At 41.2% G+C, this 26,782-nt stretch overlaps 1 protein-coding gene and 1 long non-coding RNA gene across 7 annotated transcripts in view; one reads left to right on the top strand and one right to left on the bottom strand.

Moving 5' to 3' along the window:
- The window catches only part of LOC307172268, a 28,982-nt gene extending 5,662 nt beyond the window's left edge, over positions 1–23,320 (top strand). Inside the window, exon 4 of the long non-coding RNA XR_013823693.1 lies at positions 22,176–23,320. This is a non-coding gene — a long non-coding RNA (uncharacterized lncRNA). The remainder of the gene's footprint in view (positions 1–22,175) is intronic.
- LOC307172265 (glutathione S-transferase kappa 1-like) lies at positions 599–26,412 on the bottom strand. Of its 6 annotated transcripts, none has more exons than XM_079894494.1 (9): positions 23,928–26,412; positions 23,327–23,452; positions 5,687–5,758; positions 5,509–5,590; positions 5,184–5,300; positions 3,050–3,195; positions 2,703–2,819; positions 2,501–2,594; positions 599–711 (listed from the first exon to the last, which is right to left on the bottom strand). In XM_079894494.1, the coding sequence occupies exons 3-9, from the start codon at positions 5,756–5,758 to the stop codon at positions 662–664; spliced, it is 678 nt and encodes a 225-aa protein (XP_079750620.1). In that variant the 5' UTR covers positions 23,327–23,452; positions 23,928–26,412; the 3' UTR covers positions 599–661. The 6 variants fall into 6 exon arrangements, with proteins under 6 accessions (XP_079750620.1, XP_079750622.1, XP_079750624.1 ...); XM_079894496.1 differs by lacking the exons at positions 23,327–23,452; positions 23,928–26,412 and adding exons at positions 950–984; positions 8,535–9,718; XM_079894498.1 differs by lacking the exon at positions 2,501–2,594.
- Positions 26,413–26,782: the final 370 nt, after the last annotated feature.

Genomic DNA, 26,782 nt, shown 5'->3' with positions numbered 1-26,782 from the left:
AGGAATGCCACTTGAATCTCTTTCACGGCCTGAGGTCATCTCAGTTGGACAATGGAAATGTGTGCTGTTCTCAGATGAGCATGTTTCAGCTTGTTTTGCCTGCAGTCAAATCTCTCTCTTATTGAAAATGTATGGCCCATCATGAAAAGGAGAATCAGACAATGATGACCATGGACTACTGTCTTGTATAAGGCAAGATAAATCCAAAAAATCCACTTGCAAAACTGCAACAATTAGTATCCTCACTTCCCAAAAGATAAAAATTTCAAATTAAAAGGAAAGGTGATGTGACAGTGACTTTTTTGGAGTGTTGCAGCCATCAAAATCGAAATTTGTCTATATTTACAAAATACAATTAAGTTGTTCATTGAAAACTTTGAAAATCTTTTCTTTGTACTGTTGTCAGTTAAATAAAGTGGAAAGAGACAAATCACAGATTCTTGATTTTGCATTTAACAAAATTTTCAAAACTTTTCTTGATTTGGGGTTGTAACTTACTTTACTATTTCTGTTTCTCTAGCTTATTTTTCTTCTCTTTTCTTCTTCTCTGTGTGTGTGTGTGTGTGTGCTGTTGAAATAAAAACAATGTGAATTTACATTGTTTTTTTTAAACAATTTTTATTTAGACGTTTTTTAAATATTTAAGAGTATGGAGCAGTGATCACATTGTGGCTGTGATATTGGTAGGACGAGGCCCCATCCACTTCTCCCCTGGAGCACAAAAAAAAGAGAGAGAAAGAAATTGGACAATGAACGTATATCACATAAGATTTGAATATCCAAAGGTTAGTTAGGAATTTATGGTTTAAAACATGTCACAGCACAATAAACATCCAGAAAATTGTATGGTAAATATAAAAATATAATAAAATAAATATAATAAAATATAGTTTTTCTATGAATGCACATTTTGGTAAATTCTTTGATTATCATTAATAGCATTACCAACCGATTAGCATATTTAACCAGTTAAAATCCGTTAACCTGCAAGACATAAACACATGATAAAATGTGTGTGATCACACAAACATGACAAAGGACAATTTTTTGTCAACAAATCTTTACTCTGTGAATTTCAAAAACACAGATGGATAATTCAAAATGCTGTTCATCATTTGCAGTCAGTTTTCCCATGTCTAGGTTATTGTAGTGCTAAACAAAGCTGGAAAGTGAAATGGGCATAAAATATCACTGAATAATGAATAACAAAGCATGAATAGCAATTTTATTACTCGATTTAATTATATCACATGGAACCGATCCAACCGATATAGACATCATTCCACAAAGTGATGATGTCACTGACCATTACATGGTAACTTGCATATTACGTACTCGTGTAATATGTCATGCTGCGCCACGTTATCGATCAGGCAAAACAATCCTTCCATCCACCACAGATAATTTTTAGGAATTATCCAGAACTAGAGGAATTAACTAGCACTATGAGCACCATTCTCTCTGGAAAATTGGATATTGTTGCACCCATTAGATTGGATGACGCGCAATTTTCTTTTATTAAATCCAGACAAGACAGAGGTACTAATCATCGGCTCAAAAAACCGCCCACAAAACCTCTCACACTACAACTTTAACATAGTAACGCCCACTCACACACACCCACACACACAGAACAACAAATACACGAGACACGAAGAAAACAGTGAATTCATGAACCGTGACAAAACGGCTTAGCCCCAGTCTATTTAACGGACCTTCTATCGCCCTATAATCCATCGCGCTCTTTAAGATCACTAAATTCGAGGCTTTTGGTCATACCCTAGGATATCTAGGTCCACCAAAGGAGGGAGAGCATTTTCACATTTAGCTCCAAAACTCTGGAATAGTCTTCCAGATACTGTTCGTTGCTCAGACTCGCTCTCCCAGTTTAAAACTAGATTAAAGACGCATCTCTTCAGCCAGGCATTCATATAATACTTTTAATCTTACAGTTAAATCCGACCTCTAGTTCATAGACGCCAGAGGAGAACTGGCCCCCGACTGAGCCTGGGTTCTCCCAAGGTTTTTTTTTTTCTCCATTAGGTCACCTGATGGAGTTTTTTCGGTTCCTTGCCACTGTTGCCTTTGGCTTGCTCAGTTGGGGATATTTAATTTAATTAATCAATCAACAATACTATTGATCAGCATTACCAAACGTGGACGTTTTCCACTAGAAACAAACATTGATGTATTATTTTAATTTAATACTGTGAAGCTGCTTTGATACGATCTGTATTGTGAAAAGCGCTATATAAATAAACTTGACTTGACTTGAATAACATACCATACTTTGCTCATCTTGCAAGAGATAACAGCTTTTTAAATAATTGTATTGTTTATTATTTTTATCATGACAGTAGTTGGAGTAGCCTTTCTAAAAATAAAAATAAAAAGGAAAACATAAATGTGTTATTAAAATGTGTATTAAAAAAAGGCAGTAGTCAGTCAAGTTGTTGGTTAATGGGTTAATCAGTTAACCGTCTAGATTCCTTATAGTTACCGATGAAATAAGCCATGAGCTCAAATCTGTCAGAACCAAAGAAGACCCCAGCCTTTCCATTCACATGACACACAATGAATGGAAGACCAAAGCACTGCAAAAATGGGGAGAAACTTTGTAAGGGTGTTTTATCATATTTTTACCACAAAAACATTTTGGTGTGAAAGACAAAGGGTGCAGAGATGCAAGTAAAAGCACTGACCTTAAACTCCAGTGCTTCCTTTGTGACACTCTTCAGCTTGTCTTTGATTGGCTGAGATTTGGCGAGGGTCAGAATTTCCTCCAACTCATTGGTTGAGAGACCTGCCTTTAATCCCGCCTGTGCAAAACAGAAAGACATTGGAGACACTATAAATGACCAGACAGTAATTTGTTTTATTGTCTTCACGAGATAGAAATGACGTCTCCATCATAGTGCTAACATATATTGTGAAATTTCCTCACATGTATAATTGTATAGAGTTATAATTTAAATCACTGTACCAGTGATTTTTTTTTTTTATTATTAATTTGATTTCATGTCTTAATCTTGGGTAGGCTATTTGATACCTCAATTAATGAGGCAGGCTGGGTAATGTCCTGATCAGTGCGCCACATTCTTTTCCACAGCTCTCTAGACACCCTCTCCAACAGCACATCTCCCTTTTTGTCCTGCTCTGCTACAGCTGTCACAAAACGCATCGCATTCAAAGAGTCTAAAATGTCAAGAGAAAAAAGGACAAAAAAGAGATGTGATTCACAAGCACAAGAATATCCTGTTTTAGAGTGTGAAAACATTCTAATTGGACAAGTTTAGTGCCAAAATGTATCACTTAAAGGGTTAGTTCACCCAAAAATGAAAATTACCCCATGATTTACTCACCCTCAAGCCATCCTAGGTGTATATGACATTCTTCTTTCAGACGAATACATTCGGAGTTAAATTAAAAAATGTCCTGGCTCTTCCAAGCTTTATAATGGCAGTGAATGGCCGTCTGCCGGAAGCTAGTTATTTTAGTCGATAAAGTTTTAAATACAGATATTTTTCTTACACAAACGCATCGCTTCGCTTCAGAAGGCCTTTTTTTAACCCCCGGAGCCGTGTGGAGAACGTATATGATGGATGGATGCACTTTTTGGGATTCAAAATTTGTCCTCCATTCCCTGCCATTATAAAGCTTGGAAGATACATTTTTTAATATACACTCACCTAAAGGATTATTAGGAACACCTGTTTAATTTCTCATTAATGCAATTATCTAATCAACCAATCACATGGCAGTTGCTTCAATGCATTTAGGGGTGTGGTCCTGGTCAAGACAATCTCCTGAACTCCAAACTGAATGTCAGAATGGGAAAGAAAGGTGATTTAAGCAATTTTGAGCGTGGCATGGTTGTTGGTGCCAGACGGGCCGGTCTGAGTATTTCACAATCTGCTCAGTTACTGGGATTTTCACGCACAACCATTTCTAGGGTTTACAAAGAATGGTGTGAAAAGGGAAAAACATCCAGTATACGGCAGTCCTGTGGGCGAAAATGCCTCGTTGATGCTAGAGGTCAGAGGAGAATGGGCCGACTGATTCAAGCTGATAGAAGAGCAACTTTGACTGAAATAACCACTCGTTACAACCGAGGTATGCAGCAAAGCATTTGTGAAGCCACAACACGCACAACCTTGAGGTGGATGGGCTACAACAGCAGAAGACCCCACCGGGTACCACTCATCTCCACTACATATAGGAAAAAGAGGCTACAATTTGCACGAGCTCACCAAAATTGGACAGTTGAAGACTGGAAAAATGTTGCCTGGTCTGATGAGTCTCGATTTCTGTTGAGATATTCAGATGGTAGAGTCAGAATTTGGCGTAAACAGAATGAGAACATGGATCCATCATGCCTTGTTACCACTGTGCAGGCTGGTGGTGGTGGTGTAATGGTGTGGGGGATGTTTTCTTGGCATACTTTAGGCCCCTTAGTGCCAATTGGGCATCGTTTAAATGCCACGGCCTACCTGAGCATTGTTTCTGACCATGTCCATCCCTTTATGACCACCATGTACCCATCCTCTGATGGCTACTTCCAGCAGGATAATGCACCATGTCACAAAGGTCGAATCATTTCAGATTGGTTTCTTGAACATGACAATGAGTTCACTGTACTAAAATGGCCCCCACAGTCACCAGATCTCAACCCAATAGAGCATCTTTGGGATGTGGTGGAACGGGAGCTTCGTGCCCTGGATGTGCATCCCACAAATCTCCATCAACTGCAAGATGCTGTCCTATCAATATGGGCCAACATTTCTAAAGAATGCTTTCAGCACCTTGTTGAATCAATGCCACGTAGAATTAAGGCAGTTCTGAAGGTGAAAGGGGGTCAAACACAGTATTAGTATGGTGTTCCTAATAATCCTTTAGGTGAGTGTATCTCCAATTGTTCTCGTCTGAAAGAAGAAAGTCATATATACCTAGGATGGTTTGTGGGTGTCTAAATCATGGACTAATTTTAATTTTGGAGGGAACGTTCCCTTTAAGTTTAAATTTGCACAAAATATAGCATTGGCACTACTTGCACTAAAAAAAAATTCCCTGGAAACAGCACAGAATTATTTTTGTTTATGAGAGAAAGAAAACAAGTATGGCTTGCATGGCGCATTATAAATCTGGTCATGAGTGCCATCGTAGAGAAGCAGTGGCTTGAATACCTGTCCCATAAATGTCTGAAGGTTTAAACATAGGGACCCCAAAGTACTCAGACAGCAGCTTCAGATCTGAGGCCATGTACTGAAACGTATTAGGGTTATATCCAGGGGGCTGGTTACCTAGAAAAAAGAACAAACTTGATAAATCTATAAAAAAATACAAAGTGTCACATACAGTTGACAAATTACAAGTTCTACTTAAGCGGTTGGATTATTGCTCCCAGTAGATTCACATTTATTTTATTTTTTTTTTTTTTAAATAAAGTGATTAATTATAAAAGAGATACATTTGCAGTCTGGAATATCTATTATGTCATTTCCCCATTACCTGAGCCGTGTATGACTCCTCCTATATATGCTGGTTTCAATTTGAGGTCGATGTTCCAAACATTTTTATAGCGACACAGCACCTTAACACACACAATCAACAAATACATTAAAACATCTTGAGCATATCAGATTTAAATTAACCATGTTAATAAACGCATAATAAAAACATTACGCACCTCAAATGCCAGCCAGGAGTAAGGAGAGGAAACATCATAGTATAACTTGACCACTTTTCCGGAACTGAACATCTGCAATAAATAAGCACATTATAACAGTCACAAACATTAATAGGTTAGCACGTGGACAATTTAATTTTCCCTGCAATGTAGGGATGCTTCAGATTCTATAGAGAATTTGGACATGATGAGAAGCTGAAGTGCAGAATGATGTCATCAAAATTGTTGAATGAAGTGAAAACATTGGAAATCTTTTCTTTGTTCTTTTGTCAGTTAAATAAAGTTGAAAGAGAAGGAACAAATCACAGATTATTGATTTTATTGCATTTTACAAAATGTCCCAACTTTTTTTTTTTTTTTTTTTTGTCCGTCATATTGAAGAGACATTTTTGAAGGATATTGCTTTACTTCTGCCATTTTTGAGCACATACGCTTAACTGAGACGTTTAAGAAGCTGTTGTATCGGCCTTAATTTATTACAATTTTGGTGTTCAGTTTTATTTCGACTTTAGAAAATAAACTTGATTGCTCTTCTCACAAATCAACTTTTTCTTGTTTTTTCACTGGCATGTCTCTTTGGAGTTGAGGACTATAGTGTATCTTTGAGCCTACATTCAACTTGAGTAAAATATTTGAAAAAAAACACTTACAGTCTGTTTCCAAAGACTGGAGCAGATTTTAAACACTGACTGTGATCTCCGACTGAATGCAACTGTCTCTGACTTGATGCGTTTGGGCATGATCAGTCGTAATTATCAAATTACATTCATAATCGGCCTTGCAGTCGTTAAGTGTGTCCCTGGCTTAAGGACTGGTTTCACAGACAGAAAGGGTTTAGATTAAGCCAGGATTAGGCCTTAGTTATAGGACATTTAAGTAGCTTTTATAAACATGCCTTAGAAAAAAACATTGCTGGTGTGCATCTTGAGACAAAACAATGGCACTGACATATTTTAAGATAGGCCTATGTCTTTGGTGTGCAAATTGCTTTCGGTTAAAGGGTTAGTTCACCCAAAAATGAAAATTATCCCATAATTTACTCAAACTCAAACCATCCTAGGTGTATATGACTTTCTTCTTTCAGACAAAAACAATCAGATTTATATAAAAAAAATATCCTGGCTCTTCCAAGTTTTATAATGGGAGTTATAGAGCCTAAGAAATATATCCATATTTACAACTTTATAACTATAATCACTGGTATTCCGGTGTCAGAGGTCACTCTTCCACCGGTACTCGACTCGTGTTCGACTGTTACCTGAAGCCAGTGATTATAGTTTATAAAGTTATAAATATGGATATTTTTCCTAAAAAAATGCATCTCTTCGCTTTTAGGCCTTTATTAACACCCCCTAGAGCTGTATGGATTACTTTTTTATGGATGGATGTGCTTTTTGGAGCTTCAAAAACTCACTCTATTCACTCCCATTATAAAGCTTGGAGGAGCCAGGATATATTTTTTATATAACTGATAGTTTTTGGTTGAAAGAAGAAAGGCATACACACCTAGGATGCAGTGGCGGCTGGTGAAAAATATCTTAGGTGGGGCTGTCATATTCAGCCAGTTTCAATAGTCTGTTAACCATGGGAGTATTAGGCCTACTTTCTGCCCTTGGTATGTGTATTGTGCTTTGATGTTTATTTTGTTCTATTCCTTAACCCAGTCCCAGTGGTTCTCAAAATGTTTAGAGTTGTACCCCAAGAGGCTTTAATATCCTTCTGCGTACCCCCACTCTTCAGTCACACCTTTTTCAGTAAGGGACAATATTTGCCCCCTTAAATCGATTTTTTTTTCAAGTGCATTTTTACCTTTACAAATACCTTTATAAAATAAATAATGCTTTGAATTAAAAAAAATGTTAAATAGATAAATATGCAATGATGGTAAAAACGAAGTGATGCTTTTAAATATTAAATTAAAACCGCCAGTAGGTGATGAGTCATCGAGTCATTCATTCAGTAACGAAGCAAGTGGCTGTATTTATGAATTAATCATTGAATCATTGACTCTAAAGATTCGTTCACAATCATTGCTGTGTGCTGCAGTTCTGCTGTGGCTTTCATTGGAGCTATTAATTTATTGTAAAAATACTGACAACTGTGTTGAAAATGAACATCACTTAATATTAATATTTCGTTTGTTGAACTGTTGTAAAAAAAAAAAAATCAATGTCACATTCGCAATCGTGTGGATCTTCATATAATGTATGAAGTGTGATCTTCATGTGATCAACATTAAACACAGGAACTCACCGTGTTTGTATCGAAGAGAGTTTGAATCTTATATCGATCTCCATGCTCAGCCTGTGTCTATATTTATTCTTCATGCTAGTAAGTGCTAACTTAAATCCCTACTTTTACAAAGGTAACGTACATTGTCGAGAACGGCAGTATAGCGCGATTTGCTGAGGCAGCAATCTGCACGGCCCACTACACGCTGCTTAAATGCAGACAGTTTTGACCGCAAAAGATGAGGTAATTTGATCGTATGTCATGTATTTACATCATTTAACCTGAGAGAAATGCATGCTCGGTTTAAATCTTATTTTAAGATGAGGTAGTATTAACGTTAAAGGAACGGCAAAATTCAGCATTTTGTTCCCGCACCCCCTTCGGTTTGAGAACCACTGCCTTTACATATCTTTGTAAAACAAATAATAATAATAATATTACAAATAATTATTAGTATTACACAATTTAACACAATCTGCATGATACCAGTGCTATGTGAAAAAGTCAGTAATTATTTAATGCCATATTACAAGACTGAAGCATTCTTACACAAAAACAAACAAATTGCACAAACTTTCCATTTGCATTTGAAATTTAACTCAAAAAGTTTAGTTACTTTCTCAGACAGTCCCTCACTTCGGTAACTGTCCATGTTGAATCTGTCCCTGTTGTTTTAAAAAGTAATCACGGAAAGCAAAACAGTCTGATGGAGATAGGCGCGCAGATTGGCTACAGTTTATGTTAAACATGTATAATCTTAAATCAGCAATTGGCTAAGCTGCTCCACAGACTCGCCTCTCTGGGGCGATTTCTCCAGCGCCCCAGAGCTGATGAGACGTGCACGCAGGTGGAGGAGACGTGTTGAAAAAGCAGACATTTTTCATTTCTATCATATTATTCTTCACATATACTGGGTGTATTTAATATCTTAAACACAAATACTGACAATTTGTATGTATGATTTATGTATGTATTTACTTATTTATTTAATGAGTGTGGCTCATAAACTGTGGTCTGGCTCATGGGGGGGCGGCGCCCTAGCGCCCTCTATTGGCCAGCCGCCCCTGCTAGGATGGCTTGAGGGTGAGTAAATTCTTTAAGACAGCTCAAACATGCATTTTAGCCTGCGACTCGTTTGTGAAACCGGGGGTAGGACTTGGTGACTTATAAATTGTAATGGAGTCATTTGCACCGTAAGGTAGGCTATCTGTACTTCTACTCAAGTTTGTTTTTCAGGTATTTTACACCTCTGCACAACACCACACAGCTCATGCTCCCGAGTCCAATAGAGAGCCTAAGTCCCACCCCTTCCGGTCGACCACCATGGTGGTGGTCCTTATTTAAGGACCTTAATAAGGTCCTTATTTCGGAAAAATATTGTATGGTAGTCAATGGCGAGAGACAACAAATATTTTGATCTCGTTTGAATTGTGCCCTGATTTACACATATGATGTTTGTCAATTTAAAAGATACATTTTAAAGTCAAGAAAGTCGCAGCTTGATGTAAAACTGCTGAGGTATAAGACTGTGAAAATACGTAATTACAAAGACTACAAACCCAGAAGGCGCACATGCGACGTCATATCTTTTCTCTCAATGAATGAAGCTAACTTTACTGAAGCTAACGTCTGTCATTTTTTCTATAGTCTTACATTATAATCGTAACGTTACGCCGTCATGCCTGAGTGTTTTGAGCCAGAATACACACATACGAGCAACGGATCTTGTGACGTACATAGTGCGAGACGAGAGATGTAGTTCATTGAGCGATTTTCACATAAAACTAAACGTTACTCTTCTGTTTTATGACAAACTGCGACTTTCTTGACTTTCATAATTACCTTTTAAATTGACAAACATCATATGTGTAGTTCAGGGCACAGTTCAGACGGAATAAAAAGATAAGTTATCTCTCGCCATTGACTTCCATACATATTTTTTCCGAAATAAGGTCCCATGAGCCGGAAGCGGAGGGGCGGGACTTAGGCTCTCTATAGAGAGCCTAAGTCCCTCCCCTTCCGGTCGACCACCATGGGACCTTATTTCGGAAAAACATTGTATGGTAGTCAATGGCGAGAGACAACAAATATTTTGATCTCGTTTGAATTGTGCCCTGATTTACACATATGATGTTTGTCAATTTAAAAGATACATTTTAAAGTCAAGAAAGTCGCAGCTTGATATAAAACTGCTGAGGTATAAGACTGTGAAAACACGTAATTACAAAGACTACAAACCCAGAAGGCGCACACGCGACTTCATACCTTTTCTCTCAATGAATGAAGCTAACTTTACTGAAGCTAACGTCAGTCATTGTTTCTATAGTCTTACATTATAATGGTAACGTTACGCCGTCATGCCTGAGTGTTTTGAGCCAGAATACACACATACGAGCAACGGATCTTGTGACGCACATAGTGCGAGACGAGAGATGTAGTTCATTGAGCAATTTTCACATAAAACTAAACGTTACTCTTCTGTTTTATGACAAACTGCGACTTTCTTTACTTTCATAATTACCTTTTAAATTGGCAAACATCATATGTGTAGTTCAGGGCACAGTTCAGACGGAATAAAAAGATAAGTTATCTCTCGCCATTGACTTCCATACATATTTTTTCCGAAATAAGGTCCCATGAGCCGGAAGCGGAGGGGCGGGACTTAGGCTGTATCCAAAGTTGTAATATGTAAATCCAGAGTTACACTGAGGGTAATGATTGAAAAGTTCTTTGACCAATAGCGTCCAGTGTCGTGCAAGAAGGCGGGATTCTACAGAGAACGGTCTACACATTGAAAATACCATTAGACAGATACCATTATTAGACAGATAGGGTCGCAGAGAGCACGTCAATAGGAAAATAAATCTTGTACATTTTAGGCTATATGAAACACTTTTTTTCGGTTCAAAAAAGAAGACAGATGATCACCTATCTATGGTAAGAGTTATTTCCTGTGTTCTGCTTCTCCTGATTATTCCTTTTCCGCTGTAATAATATGAAAAAGACAACAGGCACTGCGCACTGTGGTAACGTTACGCTCTTCAGATATAATGCATGTGCAGCAGGCACGGCGTTATGGGTGGGCCTGATGGGCCTAGGCCCACCCACTTTTTAACAGGCCCACCCAAAACTTTTCTTCAAAAAGAAAAAAACTTTTAATATATTCTAAGTTTGTCAAGAATTATAAAAAAATAGCAATAAGCTCATCATTTGTGCTTAAAATAGTCTAAATGTTTAGTTTTAAAAACAATTTTAAAAAGCTGTTATCTATTTTGATGTTTCTGCGCAAGTTCAGCAGACAGTGGTTCGGGTTTGTTCCGATCAGAGCTCGTGAGCGGAGAGCGCATTTCTGAATATTCCGCACCGCTCGCTCATTCCGCAGGGTCGCTCGCTCAACCCAGAATTGCCTGCTGCCTGGCTCGAAAATATGCGGAATATGGGCTGCCTCCGACTAATTTTTTTTTCTAGTCGACTAGTAGTTTTTCATATAAAGCCATTCGTGGACAAATCGTATATTATTTTAATTACTTAAACAGGATATGAGCGTTTACGTAATATAGCCGCACTCAAGCGCACGACCGCACACATAAAGCTTGCCACAAAGAACCGGTAAAAGTAATGATTATGAATGTGTCTAAAATAGCAAGGAGACATTTAATTGTTTATTAATAAACTGGTGTTTTCTGTGTCGCTGCAAAGATGAAGTTGACGATGCGGACTCGCCATGAACGCCAGAGATGGATTGGAGATGGATGGAGATATGGATTACATAAGGAGTAGCCTATTTCTTTTGGTTTTGAATATTTTCGTTTAAAAGTAGACATTTCAAGCTTTCTATAATAGATAGCCTATATTTCTAAAATCTGTGAGGCACAAGCTGAGTTTCGGCGCCCTCCAGTTCACGTGCAATGCAAGTGATCGTGTTGGTGCCTTATTAGGCTACATTGTCTGCTATATATTTCCTTCTCATTTATTAAATGCAGGTAATTGGTTGATAAAACATTGATCAAAATTAAGATACAATTTATAAAAAACGAAAACCTTTTAAAAAGAGTCTTTCTACAAAAAAAAAAAAAAAAAAAACTCAATGAAGTGGTCAAAATCATATGGAAGCTTGTTTCCGCCACTGAATAAAACATTTTAAAAGATAATTGCGACTTTTTATCTCACAATTGCGAGTTTATATCACGCAATTCTGACTTTATTTCTCAGAATTGCGAGATATAAAGTCAGAATTCTGACTTTTTTCTCGCAATTGCGACTTTATATCACGCAATTCTGACTTTAACACATAATTGCGAGTTTATATCTCGCAATTCTGACATCTTTTCTCAGAATTGTGAGATATAAACTCACAATTGTGAGATATAAAGTCCAATTCTAAGGGGGGGGAAAAAGACGGACTTTTTTTTTTTTTTTTTTACCTCAGAATAGTTTATATCTCACAATTCTGACTTTATAACACGCAATTGCGACTTTATATCATGCAATTCTGACTTTATATCTCCCAATTGCGTATTATAAAGTCAGAATTGCGTGATATAAAGTTGCAATTGCGAGAAAAAAGTCAGAATTCTGACTTTATAAGACGCAATTGCGACTTTATTTCACGCAATTCTGACTTTATATCTCGCAATTCTGACTTTATAACACGCAATTGCGACTTTATTTCACGCAATTCTGACTTTATATCTCGCAATTCTGACTTTATAACACGCAATTGCGACTTTATTTCACGCAATTCTGACTTTATACCTCGCAATTCTGAGAAATAAAGTCAGAATTGCGAGATGTAAACTCGCAATTGTGAGATAAAAAGTCGCAATTATCTTTTTTTTATTATTAGTTTGTGGCGGAAACAAGCTTCCATAAAATCATGTCTTACCCACTCCATGTCATATCTTTCTCGGGGCGACCAGCGCCGTTGCTCGGAGGGCGCCAGCGCCTCTGCCTCGCGAGTGGATGATAGCCCTGAAGACGCCTAGCAATACCTTTAGTGGTAGCATACCTTTAGTTAAGTTATACCTTAAGAGTCTTCATAGCGCACTAAGAGACAAAGCCAGCTATGATGCGTTATGGAGATTCCAAAGCGCTCTTCTTTGGTCAGAACCATGGAGAGCGATCGCGAATAGTTCTGTACGCACCGAAACTTTTTACAATGCAACAAAATATTCAAAGAGCATCAAGCTATTAAAATCTATATTATGTATACTCACAGATAATATAACAGTATATTAGTCAATAATTTTTATTAGGTTAAACAGTGATTTGATAACGTTTTTAATTTAAGGCCCACCCACAATTGGTCTGGCCCATCCAAAACTGGAATCCTGGCGCCGTGCCTGATGTGCAGTATCCATGAATAAGTCACCGGAATGCACTAAGAATCTTTTGTTCTTCTTCCCAAATCCTCACTCACGTTTCCCCCGGTTTATGTCGCAATATTCTCCTCCTTTTCACTTCTAATCCATATTGCCAGCGTTAACGGGAAGGTTTCAAATGGGAAAATCGTTATTTGTTATGTCAAAATGACGGAAAGCATTTTGAAATATCGCGCAATGTTAAAATATCGCGCTAAAGTTCTTCGGGAAACCAAAAATGATTCTTCGCATCACAAAAAATTATTTTGGCACCTTTATTTTTATAAGTGTATCTGCGGTTATATTTACCTCGCCCGTAAAATTGCTGCTGAAAGATTCATCAGAGCTTTTTGGGGTTATTCATGTGCTACTATCAAAGTAATTTGTTAATAGGCTACTCTTTTAAGTTTACTTTTGGTGAGAGAAGAAGGGATGGTGCCTCAGTACACATTACCAGCCTCAAAAATCTGAGACTCAATAAATTTGTATAGGATATATATGCACTACAAAAGCAAAAATGAAAAGTACATACAAATTGAATGTATCGCTTGAAAAAGATTTGGATATGTATGGGTAATTTGTAAACATATCTTCATAATCATCTATAGTGGCAAGTTTGTGTACCCTTTGAAAATATGTGGATTTCTACATTGATCAAAAGTGAGCTTATTTTCATCTATGTCACAATTATAGACACAAACGCTCTGGCTTTACTAATAACAGCTTGACAAACACACAGTTGTACTTTTCAAAACGTTGAAAACGTACTCGGTTACTAATGTAACCTCGGTTCTCTCTAGAAGAGGGAACGAGTATTGCGTAAGGTTAGCTTACGCATCGGGAAAGTCTTCTTTCTTCGAGATCTGAAGCCAAAAAATTATCCTTAATTTTGTATACATTGTCAACGCAGTGCAGCAGCCGACAGACCTAGGCAGGCTGTATAAGCGTGCTCATTGGCTGCTCGGCGGCAACTGCTTAAGCCTATCGGTGAGCGCTCTGAACGCGGCAACCAATGAGGGCGCTTCGCGCCCTCCACACCCTTCTAACCGTCAGAATGGGTGTGGCCAGCGTGTATAAATTCAGCGCTCACAGGCTAAAATTCTGGTTTTCGCAGTCTGAAGCGCAAAAGCTCGTGGCGCGACACGGCAGGTTACGCAATACTCGTTCCCTCTTCTAGAGAGAACCGAGGTTACATTAGTAACCGAGTACGTTCTCTTACGAGAGGTCTCTCGTATTGCGTAAGGTTAGCTTACGCATCGGGAACCCTTTGTCAACGCCGTGTGCGCCGAGCATCCAGCCCATGAATCCCAGGGAAACCGGGGAAAACACTCTGCTGGGAAATGTGGCCGGTCAGAGACGGGCCAGCGCAGTACAGGCACTTCATGCAGCATATGAAATAGAGCGGCGCGGCCGGTCTATAAACATATAACAGTACAAACAGTAGGGCCGGCAGAGCGAGCCCATACAGTACATAAGCACTCATAAGGGTAGGAGAAAAACGACATAGTCGGTCTCACATGAAGAGAAAAATTCCCGCGCGACAGAGAATAATACGGGCGGCCAGCAGCGCGGGCCAGCACCGACAACAGCGCGTAACGGGAAATAGGAAACAGAGCGGATCAGCCGGTCTGAGTCAAACACTTCACCCTGAGTATAGTACCAGAATAGCGCCAGCATATGAACGTAGTCTGCACACGAGAAATGGGCAGAGCATACACGTCACTTATACTGACAGTATTTTTGCCTGTAGGGCAGGAACTTCCAGGTTATAAAACCTCACGAATGTTGACGGGGAGGCCCAGCCCGCCGCCATACAAATATCGTGAATAGAAATTCCGCTGGACCAGGCCCACGACGAGGCCATGCCTCTAGTGGAGTGGGCTCTGATGCCCAGAGGGCACTGCAGGTGTCTGGAGGCATAAGCTGCTGCTATCGCGTCCACTATCCACCTGGACAAGCTCTGCTTCGAGGCGGCGAGACCCTTGGTGCGTCCGCCGAAGGAAACAAAGAGCTGCTCTGAACGCCTGAAAGCGGCGGAGCGCGTGATGTAAACCCTCAGCGCCCGGACAGGGCATAGGAGGTTATCACTTATCGGATGCTGGCAGAGCCGAGAGGGAAATAACTTGTGCCCTAAACGGGGTTCCAATCGCTTTGGGGATGTAACCGTGTCTCGGTCTGAGAATGACCTTCGAGTCATTCGGCCCGAACTCAAGACATGCAGGGCTAACAGATAGCGCGTGCAAATCACCCACTCGTTTGACTGAAGACAGAGCTATCAGAAAAACGGTTTTAAGCGACAGATATTTTAGATCCGCGGATTCAAGCGGTTCAAAGGGAAAAGCCTTTAGGGCCGCTAGGACCAAGGACAGATCCCACGAGGGAACCGAGGGGGGCCGCGGGGGGTTCATCCGTCTAGCTCCTCTGAGGAAGCGGATAATGAGCTCATTCCTTCCCATTGCCCGGCCGCGCGTCGTCTCAGCGAACGCTGCAATAGCGGCCACATACACTTTGAGCGTGGAAGGGGATCTGCCCTTTTCCAACAGCTCTTGCAAGAAGGAGAGCACCCGCGGGACCCCGCATGCGCGCGGATCCAAGTTTTTAGTAGCGCACCATTTAGAAAACACCGACCATTTAGACGCGTAGAGCCGTCTCGTGGAGGGGGCTCTCGAATGTGTGATCGTGTTCACGACCCCGTCTGACAGGTCAACGGGTATCCGTTGATCACCCATGCATGCAGCGACCAGCGCTCTGGATGGGGATGCCAGATCGACCCACCGGCTTGGGAGAGGAGATCCTGTCTCACCGGGATCGGCCATGGGGGTGAGTGCGACAGCCTCACTAGCTCTGGGTACCAAGTTTGGTTTTCCCATCGCGGGGCTATAAGCAGCACTGAGTGGTGCGTTTCTCTGATCCTCGAAATGACCTGTGGCAACAGGGAGATCGGAGGAAAAGCGTACAGCGGGAGGCTGGGCCATGTCTGGGACAGCGCGTCCTCGCTCTTCGAATAAAACTTCGGGCATTGAGCATTGTCTTTCGACGCAAAGAGGTCGATTTCCGCTCTGCCGAATAGGCGCCAGAGAAACTGGACTGTCTGGGGGTGCAGAGACCATTCTCCCGGGGGAATGTTGTCCCTGGACAGTCTGTCTGGACCGACATTCAGGTGGCCCGGCACGTGCGCGGCTCTCAGCGAGCGCAGCGAGCGGTAAGCCCACACGAGAAGGCGTTCTGTCAGCCTGCACAGATTCCTGGATCTGACACCGCCCTGTCGGTTCACATAGGATACCACGGCCGTGTTGTCCGAGCGGACTAGCACATGGTGATCTCGTATGAATGGGAGGAAGCGCCTGAGCGCGTTCTCGACCGCCATCATCTCCAAACAGTTTATGTGGAGGCATTTTTCCCGGTCTGACCATAGGCCAAAAGCCGGTTTGCCCTCGAACAGAGCGCCCCAGCCTGAGGTGGAAGCGTCCGTCGAGATAACTTTGCGGTGTGAGATAGCTCCCATTGTCACTCCCCGCTGGTACCAGTCGGCCGCTAACCAGGGCTTCAGAGCTGAAACGCAGCTCTGAGTCACTCTGATGCGAGTACCGCCGGAAGCCCATGCTCTGTGAGGCACTCGGGCATTCAGCCAGCGTTGTAGCGGGCGCATTCGTAAAAGACCCAGCCGAAGCGCTGCTGCGGCTGAGGCCATACAACCCAGTAACCTCTGAAATGTTTTGAGAGGTACGGTGCTGCCCGGCCGGAGGGACGCGGCCAGGCGTCGAATGCAGCGCGCGCGCTGTGTCGACAGGCGGGCCGTCATCGCTACAGTGTCCAGATCCAAACCCAGAAAAGAGGTTGATTGACTGGGCACGAGCGAGCTCTTGGTCCAGTTGACCGTAAGCCCCAGGCTGTCCAAATGGCTTAAGAGCACTGTTCTGTGGGCGATGAGTTCGGCCTCTGACTGTGCTAGGATCAGCCAATCGTCCAAGTAGTTCAAAATTCGCATTCCCCGACCCCTCAGGGGAGCGAGAGCCGTGTCCATGCACTTCGTGAATGTGCGAGGTGCCAAAGACAGGCCGAACGGCAGGACGGTGTACTGATATACCTGACCGTCGAAGGCGAATCTCAAGAATGGCCTGTGACGGGGTATTATCTGGATCTGAAAGTACGCGTCTTTTAGATCGAGAGATATAAACCAGTCCCTCGGGCGAATTTGCGCGAGGATTTGTCTGGTTGTGAGCATTTTGAACGGTCTTTTCATAAGAGCCTTGTTCAAACGTCTCAGATCCAGAATCGGTCTGAGAGCTCCGTCCTTCTTGGGAACGAGGAAATAACGGCTGTAAAAGCCCGACTCGCTCATGGAAGGGGAAACCGGTTCTATTGCCCTTTTGCACAGCAGTGTGGCTATTTCTGCTCGAAGTAGATGTGCTACTTCCCCATTCACTCTGGTCTCGATACGCGCTTGAAAGCGCGGAGGGCGGCGAGCGAACTGCAGAGTATAGCCTCGTTTTACTGTGCTCAGCACCCATTCTGACGCGCCTGGAATAGCTTCCCACGCTCTCGCGTGTGCAGCCAGGGGCAGAATGGCCTCCGGGCTCTGATCGCCGCTGATCGCGGGCTCGAGAGCTCGAGACGGAGGGGCGGGCGTGACGCGCGCGCTCTTGGTGCTTAGATACGGCGGGTCGCACACAGCGGTGACTGGCCGTTTTACACACAGCGTCCCGGTGGCTTTTGACGGGGAACATACAGTGTGAAGCACGACGCTCGAAGGCGGCGTCGGGGGCGAAGTAAGAGAGCGGATGTGTGAGCGCGTGGAAGCGGGCACAGCATCCGTGTTTATAACTTGACCGGTTGTGAGGGGTTGTGTAACAGAGCGGGTAGTGAGTAGGTGTGGGCACAGCGGGGTGGACACGTGACCTACTTTTATCACTCGAGCGGCTTGTGCCAGCTTTATGCGAGTGGGCTCTGTGAGAGACACGGGGTTTACAGTGCTTGTGTGCAGAGGTGAACACAGATAAGTGGGCACATTTTCTGCATTTGAAACACTTACAGCGCGAGGCGCGCGACCAGGCATAATACTCTCTTTGAGATTTCTCTGAGTCGCCATGAAAACGGCGGTTGTGTGCAGGCGAGAGGGTGAGTTCACCGGCTCGTTGGCTGCGAAATGAGTGTCTGCAGTAACCGTAGCAACGGGGACTGACAGAACGTGAAGCTTTGACGACGGTCCGGCCGCGGCGGGACCCAGTCGTCGCTGCGAGGACGGAGGTCGAGCTGGGCGCTGGGCAGAGCTATGTGCAGGCTGGTCCGAAGGACGGCGTGCAGCAGGTCTGGAGCGTCGAGGCAGAAACAAATTCATTGCCTGTGTAGTTTTTTGAACCTCCGAAAAGCGGTCGACGATCCCGCTAACCGCTGGGCCGAACAGGCCGGTGGGGGAGAGGGGGGCGTTGAGAAACACTGCGCGCTCAGACTCCCTCATGTCCGCGAGCGTGAGCCAGAGATGCCTCTCTGTAACTGACAGAGAGGCCATGCACCTTCCAATGGCCTGGGCAGCGGATTTCGTGGCGCGAAGGGAAAGGTCCGTCGCGCTCCTCAAATCCGTGATGGAAGCAGGCTCCGAGCGCTTCACGTCCAGATCACGGAGGAGGTTAGCCTGGAGAATCTGCAGTACTGCCATAGAGTGGAGTGCTGATGCGGCCTGCCCCGCGGCGGCGAAAGCGCGGCCGACGAGGGCTGAAGTGGTCCTGCATGCTTTGGACGGGAGGGCAGCCTTTGAGCGCCAACGAGAGGGCGGGCAAAGGTGCGCTGCGACCGCCTCCTCCTTCTCAGCGGCGCCGTCAACCTGTGAGAGCGTCGATGAGGCGTGTGAAGACACTCTCGAGGAGAATGGAGCATTCCACGATTTAGAGAGCTCGCTGTGAAGCTCAGGCAGGAAGGGTGCTTTTCTGTCGGGGCTGGCTCTTCCGGGGAAGACCAGTCAAGGCCCAGCTGTTCGACAGCACGCGTGAGGAGGCGCAAAAGTTCCGCGTCCTCGCCCGCTCGAGATCGGCCTGAATCCTGGACTGAAGAGGAGGCGGTAGACCATTCCTCGCTGTCAGAGGCCAGGAGAGAACAGCTATCCGCGGCGCGTTCACCAAGCTCATCCGCCTCATCCCCTGAAGCGGCGGCGGCCGGCGGCTGCGCGGCCGTGAGGGGGGGCGGGGAAGGCGAAGGAGAAGCTCGAGGGAAAGGCTCCGGCGAGCTTCTGTACGCCTGGTTGGTCTCCGGTGGTCGCTGTGAGCGGCGCTTTTTCTTGCGCGGCCCAGCAGGGACGGGCGGGGAGACATGTTGGTCGAAAACTCCAAGCCGAGCCCGCAGGGTCGACATTGGAAGTTCCTCGCACTCGGGGCAGCCGCCCGTGGAGAGTGCGGTGGCGGCGTGATCGCGGCCCAGGCAGAGAGCGCAGATGAGATGGCGGTCTCCGTCGCTGAGCGGGACGTGGCACGAGCCGCACGGAAAACGGGGCATTTTTAGAAAAACGCCCCGCGCTCTTTTAGAAGGAGAGGGTGTGTTGCAGTAGGCAAACACACAGCAGTGAAAAAGGATATGACGCCGGATAGCGTAGCAGGCACGGAAGGCTGAAGGCGGCGAAGGCGGCCGGCTTCTTCAGGCGCTGTCCTAGGCTTGCTGGTCGCTGGTTTCAACGGCGGCGGCTTCTCCAGATCCAGCGATGCGAAGTGCTTCGCTGAAGACAAGAAAATCAGAATTTTAGCCTGTGAGCGCTGAATTTATACACGCTGGCCACACCCATTCTGACGGTTAGAAGGGTGTGGAGGGCGCTCACCGATAGGCTTAAGGTCCAAATTTGGTCAAGAGGTAAATAAGCAACTACAGAAAATATTTGGTGGAGGCATTGCTACAAAACCCAGATCTACACTTTACTAAATTCATGGGTTCACTTATTTTCCCAAGGACTGTGAATGATCATAGTAGGCTACTCATAGTACTCAATAAAAATGTGAAAAGTGCAACTGTTTGTGTTTGTGAGTTAAATTAAGACCAGACTATATTTTATTAGTTAGTGCAGAAATATAGATATTTTGAAGTGCACATATTATTCTTTATTTTTTAAATATTAAGTTCATGTATAATAGCTGTTTGTGAATGTAAAAGGTCTGCAAAAATTTTCAAGATCAAAGTGTATGACAAATAAAGTTATTGTCTCCTAAAAAAAAAGAATAGATTCTGAACTGCTGAAACGAGTCATCGGCAATAGAGTGGTGTAGGGATGACGTATTTTTGTAGGCCAATCTGGAAGTTAGCATCAGTGTCACAAACTGCTCTGAGACACGAAGGTTGCAGTATTTATTGAACAGGGTAATCCAAAGACGTAATCCAGATAACAGGCGAGGGTCATACACAAACGATCCAAACAATAACAGATCAGGGCTGAGTCAAAAAGAGAAATCCAAGGGAACAGGCAGAGAATCAAGAGAGCCAGGACATGGGAGAAACAGGATTTAGAGTTTTGAAGAGTAAATACAATCGGCAGTAGTCAAAAGCTAAACGTAGGCTATAAAAAAAAAAACACCACTGCCACATGACTTCATTGTCCCTGACAACCTCTATAGTCCCATTTAGCCACTTGTTAGTAAACGCCTTTTACAAATCAAGTAAAAGCTTTTAAGAATAACAAGAGGCTATTACTGATGTATTTTATATTGTAGAATACATTGTGAAAGTGAGCTTGTGTTCACCACAAACATTAGTTCAAGCATTTAACCAAAAACCCATTCAAAAAATCTATTGACTCCAGGACAATGGAACGAAAATGCTAACTCGTTTCTGGGTTTTGACCTACAAAAATACGTCATTCCTGCAGAACTCGTAGAACTCGTAATTACAACATTTTCTGGACCACCTGACCGCTGCAGATTCATATTGGTGTGTTAGTATAGATAGTATTGCCATAGAAATGTGAACTAGTTAATGACGAGGCTCTTATCTTTTGTTTGTATATTTTTTTAATATGACGTGTACATTTGAGTATAAATTTAAATACATATCCTGGACTATTTTTAACAAATATTTATCACACTTGTTATAACAAAATAACTATTAGTATAACTGACAGATATATTCTTGTTCTCTCTCTCTCTCTCTATATATATATATATTTATACACACATACACACACACACAAACACACACAAAAAAAAAAAATATATATATATTTGTGAATGTGTGTGTGTCTATACAGTATACACACAGAGATATATAATATATAATTATAATAATACACACATATGTAAACAAAGACATTAGATGTGATTAATCGCTATGAATCTATTTGACAGCTCTAATATATATATATATATATAATTACTAACAAGACTTTTAAACAGTTTATATTATTGTATATATATATATATTATATATATATATATATAAAACATATAATGTATGTATGTATGTGTGTGTACTGCAATTTTTTATTTTAATAGGAAAGAGCATTGTAAAAGTGTTAGCTATAGACTAACACTATCAACAGCTATTGATATTCGAAATAGTAAACAAAAAGTAAGTTCTATCAGCCCAGACAAAGGCAGGGGATGAGCAGGACGCAGGAGACAAAGCAATGTTAAAAATGTGATGTCAAAATAATTTTTGTTCAAATCTGTTAATAATCTCTAAATGTTGTGTTCACATGAAAAGTTCTAGAATCATGTTTATAAATATGGTACCTTTTTGCAAGTATCTGCTTTATTGAAAAAAAAAAGTTCAGGCCCTTTAGTTCTTCATTCTTTACTCTTAGGACATTGACTTCTCTGGAGGCCATTTACTTTTTTTTTTTCAATTGCTAAAAAGCACCAGTCAATACTGAAGTCTTACATGTATATAATAAATCATAATAAATATAACATTATGCAATCTTGCAGGACAAGTATGTGGATCAACCTACAGGACTCCATCAGGAATTTACCCGTAGGATTTTCATTTTGTCATGCAGAATTCCTTCATCACCCGTTTAAAGACAACTACAATCCTTCAAGATCCCTGCAAGACTTTTAAGAGAAGTATGGTCTCTGTGGGAATAACTGATGTAGAGAAAAAGTGTGAAACTGTTAAATATGTATATGTGGATTTATCTGCTTTGTGAGTCTGTATCCCCGTTGAAAAAAAACAACCCCTGTATCTCCACTCAGCCATGATTTTTATCTGTTTTTTTATTGCCAATTAAATTATAATCAATTAACATCACTTACATATCAAAATTCAGTTGAACAGAAATAAGAAAAATGCATCTTCTTCAGAAAGATGAACTTTAAAACATTCCAAGATAAAAAAATAATAGAGTGAACAACATTCTCTTTCTTCAACCCACAGAAATAACATATCAGTAAAAAATCTTGAGGAAAGTGCTTTTACAAGGTACACCAGATGAAGCATTTCTCTGAAATGTATTTCTTACCTTGTTTGTTATAAACAATCATTTTAAGCAATGCATATTTGCACTAAGTGCACTCGAAACCTGATTGCCATGACTTTTTCCATGATTTAATGTACTGGGTCGGTATGCGTCCAAAACTGATGCAAATTCCAGGTTGGTACGTTTCGACCCGTTCCCTTGGCTAAAAACCAAATCACATGCTAGCATGCTGCTTGTACTATTTCTGTCGTGTATTTGTATGGAAGAAATAGAGTACTATGCTAGTGTGCAGTTTTAAATTCAGTAAAACCGTGAAATGCAATGAAGTTAAGATACTTTTATTTTATTGATTTATTTTTGCAAATATATGTGGCATGATTTTGTCTCTACAGATGACCTGAAAACATTGACCAATTGTAAGCATTAAGAATAAGATACTAAGCTTTAAAAAAGTTGTTCACATATTAAATATTTTGCTGTGATTTCGATAGTTGCTTGATATGAAATTTGAAGGTGTCCTTGAATACGTCCTTGAATCTGATGTTCATAAGAGTTGAGAACCGTGGCTGATGTGCTGAGATTTTTTACCAGCTGTATTTGGTTACGGTGTTCACACTTGAAAACTGGAAAATGGTATTTAAATGCATGCCCTCAACTTACCCTTAGCTAGCGTTAGTAACCCTTCGCCCTCTTATTCGGTTTCTTCTTCTGATTCTGTTCAATAGCAGTTGTCAGACAAATTTATAGTGCTTTTCTGCCACCTACTAGACTGGAGTGTAAGGCCCGCTATATTGGTCCAATTGCCGGTTCGCCAATACACGAGAAAGGTATCACGTGTTACTGTCCTTTTCTCATGCAAAGTATTGGTTGGTTAAATGCAATACATTAATCATGTATTCTCTCGTTAATTCATCTGACTCCATAAATGAAAGGTTTCAAATGGCTTCTATCCCACAGAAGGGGGGTTGCCTTATCTGGCCTTATCTCTAAACCAGTTCTCTAAACTTCTATAAACCTTATTTCCTTTTATTTTATCTATCTGGATATGAGATATCTGTACCACTCACTTTGAGACATTTCAAATGACACCAAAAGCATAAAAGTCAATGATAAACATTCACATTAAACCATGTTCTTGTGTGAGTTCTTTGTTTCTGAGAGGAAGAAAGGCTGTATATGGGGAGGTCGAATGTTAATTAGCCAGCAGGGCCATTTTGTCCCATAGACCAGTATTTTCAGTCTTACAGGAGTAAGGCTCGACAATGTTGGATAGTATATTACCCATATTAACTGAAATACAGCTTTGCCATCACAGAAATAAATTACATTTTAAAATATATTAAAATAGAAAACATTTATTTTAACCCTTTCACGCATAGTGGTCACTACAGTGGACAGCTATTAAAAAAGCATTTTCTTGAATTTGCACGGGTTTTTATGGCAAAGTTGCACATCAATCTCTTCATTGGACCCTGGTGCATCATCCTATAAATTGCAACCAAGTGGCAAGCCGTTGTGTTTCGATTTTTTCCCTCTCCAAACCAAGATGGCCAAGGGTCAGTCAGACATGCCAAGTTGCTCCGGAATATCCACCCATTCCTTCTATCCTAGGAGACTCTTGTAGGTAAAAAAAAATATTGCAGCATAAAGCAATATCTAATGAGTCATATCACAGTAAAATTTTCCAAGTTTTGATTTTAGATTGAGAGAAAACTCTGATTAATCACATGTCCACTGTAGTGGACATCATGCATGCAATGGCTATATTTCAGCTACAATTCATAATTATAATGTGAATATTGTTTTTGAAACTTAAAACTTAATATGCATTGACTTTTTCTACTGTAAATAAATGTATTTGTATTATTAGAATGTAATTTTCATTGACATCGAAAAAGGTCATGTGATTACATAATGTATGACACTTGTAATCAAAAAGTAATCTGATTTTATAATGCATGTTATTGTAATGCCTTTTTTTACTAATAACATCAAAAAGTAATCTGATTACGTAATGCATGTTACTTTTAATGCGTTTCTTTACTCATAACATCAAAAAGTAATCTGATTACATAATGCATGTTACTTGTAATGCGTTTCCTTTCTCATAACATCAAAAAGTAATCTGATTATGTAATGTGCGTTATTGTAATGCGTTTTTTTACTCATAACATCAAAAAGTAATCTGATTACGTAATGCACATTACTTGTAGTTAATTACTTGTTAGATCAAAAAGTATTCTGATTAGGTAATGCATGTTACTTGTAACACATTACTTTACTTGTAACATCAAAAAAGTAATCTGAATGGGTTATGCATGCATGTTACTTGTAATGCATTACCCCCAACACTGATCATTTCAGATGAGATTGAAAAAACGTATCGCTAGGTTTTCTCAGAGGAGGGCTATGATGGAAATGTGCATGTCCATCTTGAACATAATCAGAATTATCAGCTAATAAGGGTAAATCTCCATACTCTGGTGCACTGGAGGGAGCATCTGAGTGGTTTCCACAGTTGTACCTTGACAGGCTTTAGAAAATTCTGATGGAATCACGTCCTCATGTTCTGATATCAAAGATACGCGAAGTGCAACTTGTATGAAGTTGTATGAAGCCATTGCAATATTTTGCATTTATATTTTTTGTATATATTTTATAGTTTTCACATTATTTGATATAATTGTATTGATTAGTTTGTTAAATTCACATACTTTATCTGTTTGATTATTGTCTTATATTTAAAGGGGCTCTAGGTAACTTTTTAACCTTAACTGAACAGCTTCGGAGTCAGTGGAATGGTTATATTACTTATTTCGGGTTGAATGGTGGTGGTTTCGCACCCCCCTGGTGCCCGAGAGCGGAAAAAACTCACTTGCAACTTTGGGACGCGGGTCGTGTTCCAGGAAGTATCGCGTGATATCAGGTCTCGCGATGTAACGAATTGCTTGACGGCACTGCACACGTAATTACACGCCCCCATTCAAGCACCAGCTAGCTAAGCAAAGGGCAACGATAGATTTAGTTATGGCTGAGCCTGTAAAAAGAAGCAGAAAGCTAGGAAATCTTTGTCGGAGGACCAACGAAAGAGGAAACGGGAGACTGACCGAGCAAGAAGTCAGACTCGAGTAAAGTTAAATATCGGACCGGCTTTTTCAGAATGGTGAGAACTGAGAGAAACAGAAGCCTGCAAAACGGATGCTGATCCTGCTGTTGCACTTGTAAGTATCTTTGGAATAAACTGTGTTTAATATTTAAATTTCAAGTAATTGTGACCTCAGGATGTTTGCTATTGTCCATAAAGTTTTTTTTATTATGATCGCTGTCTGTTACGGGCTTACTAGTAACGTTACGCTATAACTTTGATGTTAGGCATTGTCATTAGCAAACACGTTTGATTTCTGTAGTTGTGTGGCCGTTCCTCTGTCGGTTTTATTTGTGTAACTTACACTTTTATTTTATGTCACTAAGTCAACGCGTCTGATAATAGGCAATAAACATGTTACACATATCATGATCGAGCTAGAAAAAACGTTCTGATGTTTTCTTAGACAAGCAAAGGTAAACCATCATTCTACCAGATGAACTTATAGACCTTGCTAATATAACTTTAGACAAATATTAGCCTCCGATATATATATATTTTATGCTCATGCCCACTCTCCCAAAAACAAACAAACACGAAAGCAGCTGTAGTTCGCCTCGTTCATATCGTTCGTTCCCGGTAAAAATACTAGTATGCATGACAACACAATAAAATAAAAATAAAATCGCCATCAGTTGGAAAGAAAGTATTGCTTTACTTGCCTCGGTAGACATAACTGGTTTTGAAATAGCCGGTTCCTCTGCTCAGCTGGGTTGACAGCTGATCAGCTGGGTTGCTCGTGGCGAGGGGGGAGGGACAACAGTTCGTTTTTACGACAGAGTGTATGAAAGCATTTACTACCAGACACTAGGGGGAGCTTCGTAGAGAAAAAACACTCAAGAGTTGCCTGGTGCCCCTTTAATACAGTATATCTTCAGTTTAAACTTTAAACCATAACCGCATGCTGTCCACTCAAATGGACATCTGAAGATCTCTTTGAAAAATTTGTTAAAAAATAAAATAAAAATCAA

This window comes from Squalius cephalus (genome assembly GCF_949319135.1).
Source record: "Squalius cephalus genome assembly, chromosome: 15".
NCBI lineage: Eukaryota > Metazoa > Chordata > Actinopteri > Cypriniformes > Leuciscidae > Squalius > Squalius cephalus.
Note: the sequence above shows the minus strand (reverse complement) of the source record. Positions and strands in the feature narration are given on the sequence as shown.

What these genes read in the sequence shown, in the direction of transcription:
- LOC307172265 (XM_079894493.1), bottom strand. Translation starts at nt 8,570, where the DNA reads ATGGACAGTTACCGAAGTGAGGGACTGTCTGAGAAA. An exon ending in ACTCCTGGCTGGCATTTGAG is followed by an intron (nt 5,591 to 5,686) that starts GTGCGTAATGTT and finishes GTGTGTGTTAAG; the next exon opens with GTGCTGTGTCGCTATAAAAA. An exon ending in GCTCATGGCTTATTTCATCG is followed by an intron (nt 712 to 2,500) that starts GTAACTATAAGG and finishes TTTGTGCTCCAG; the next exon opens with GGGAGAAGTGGATGGGGCCT.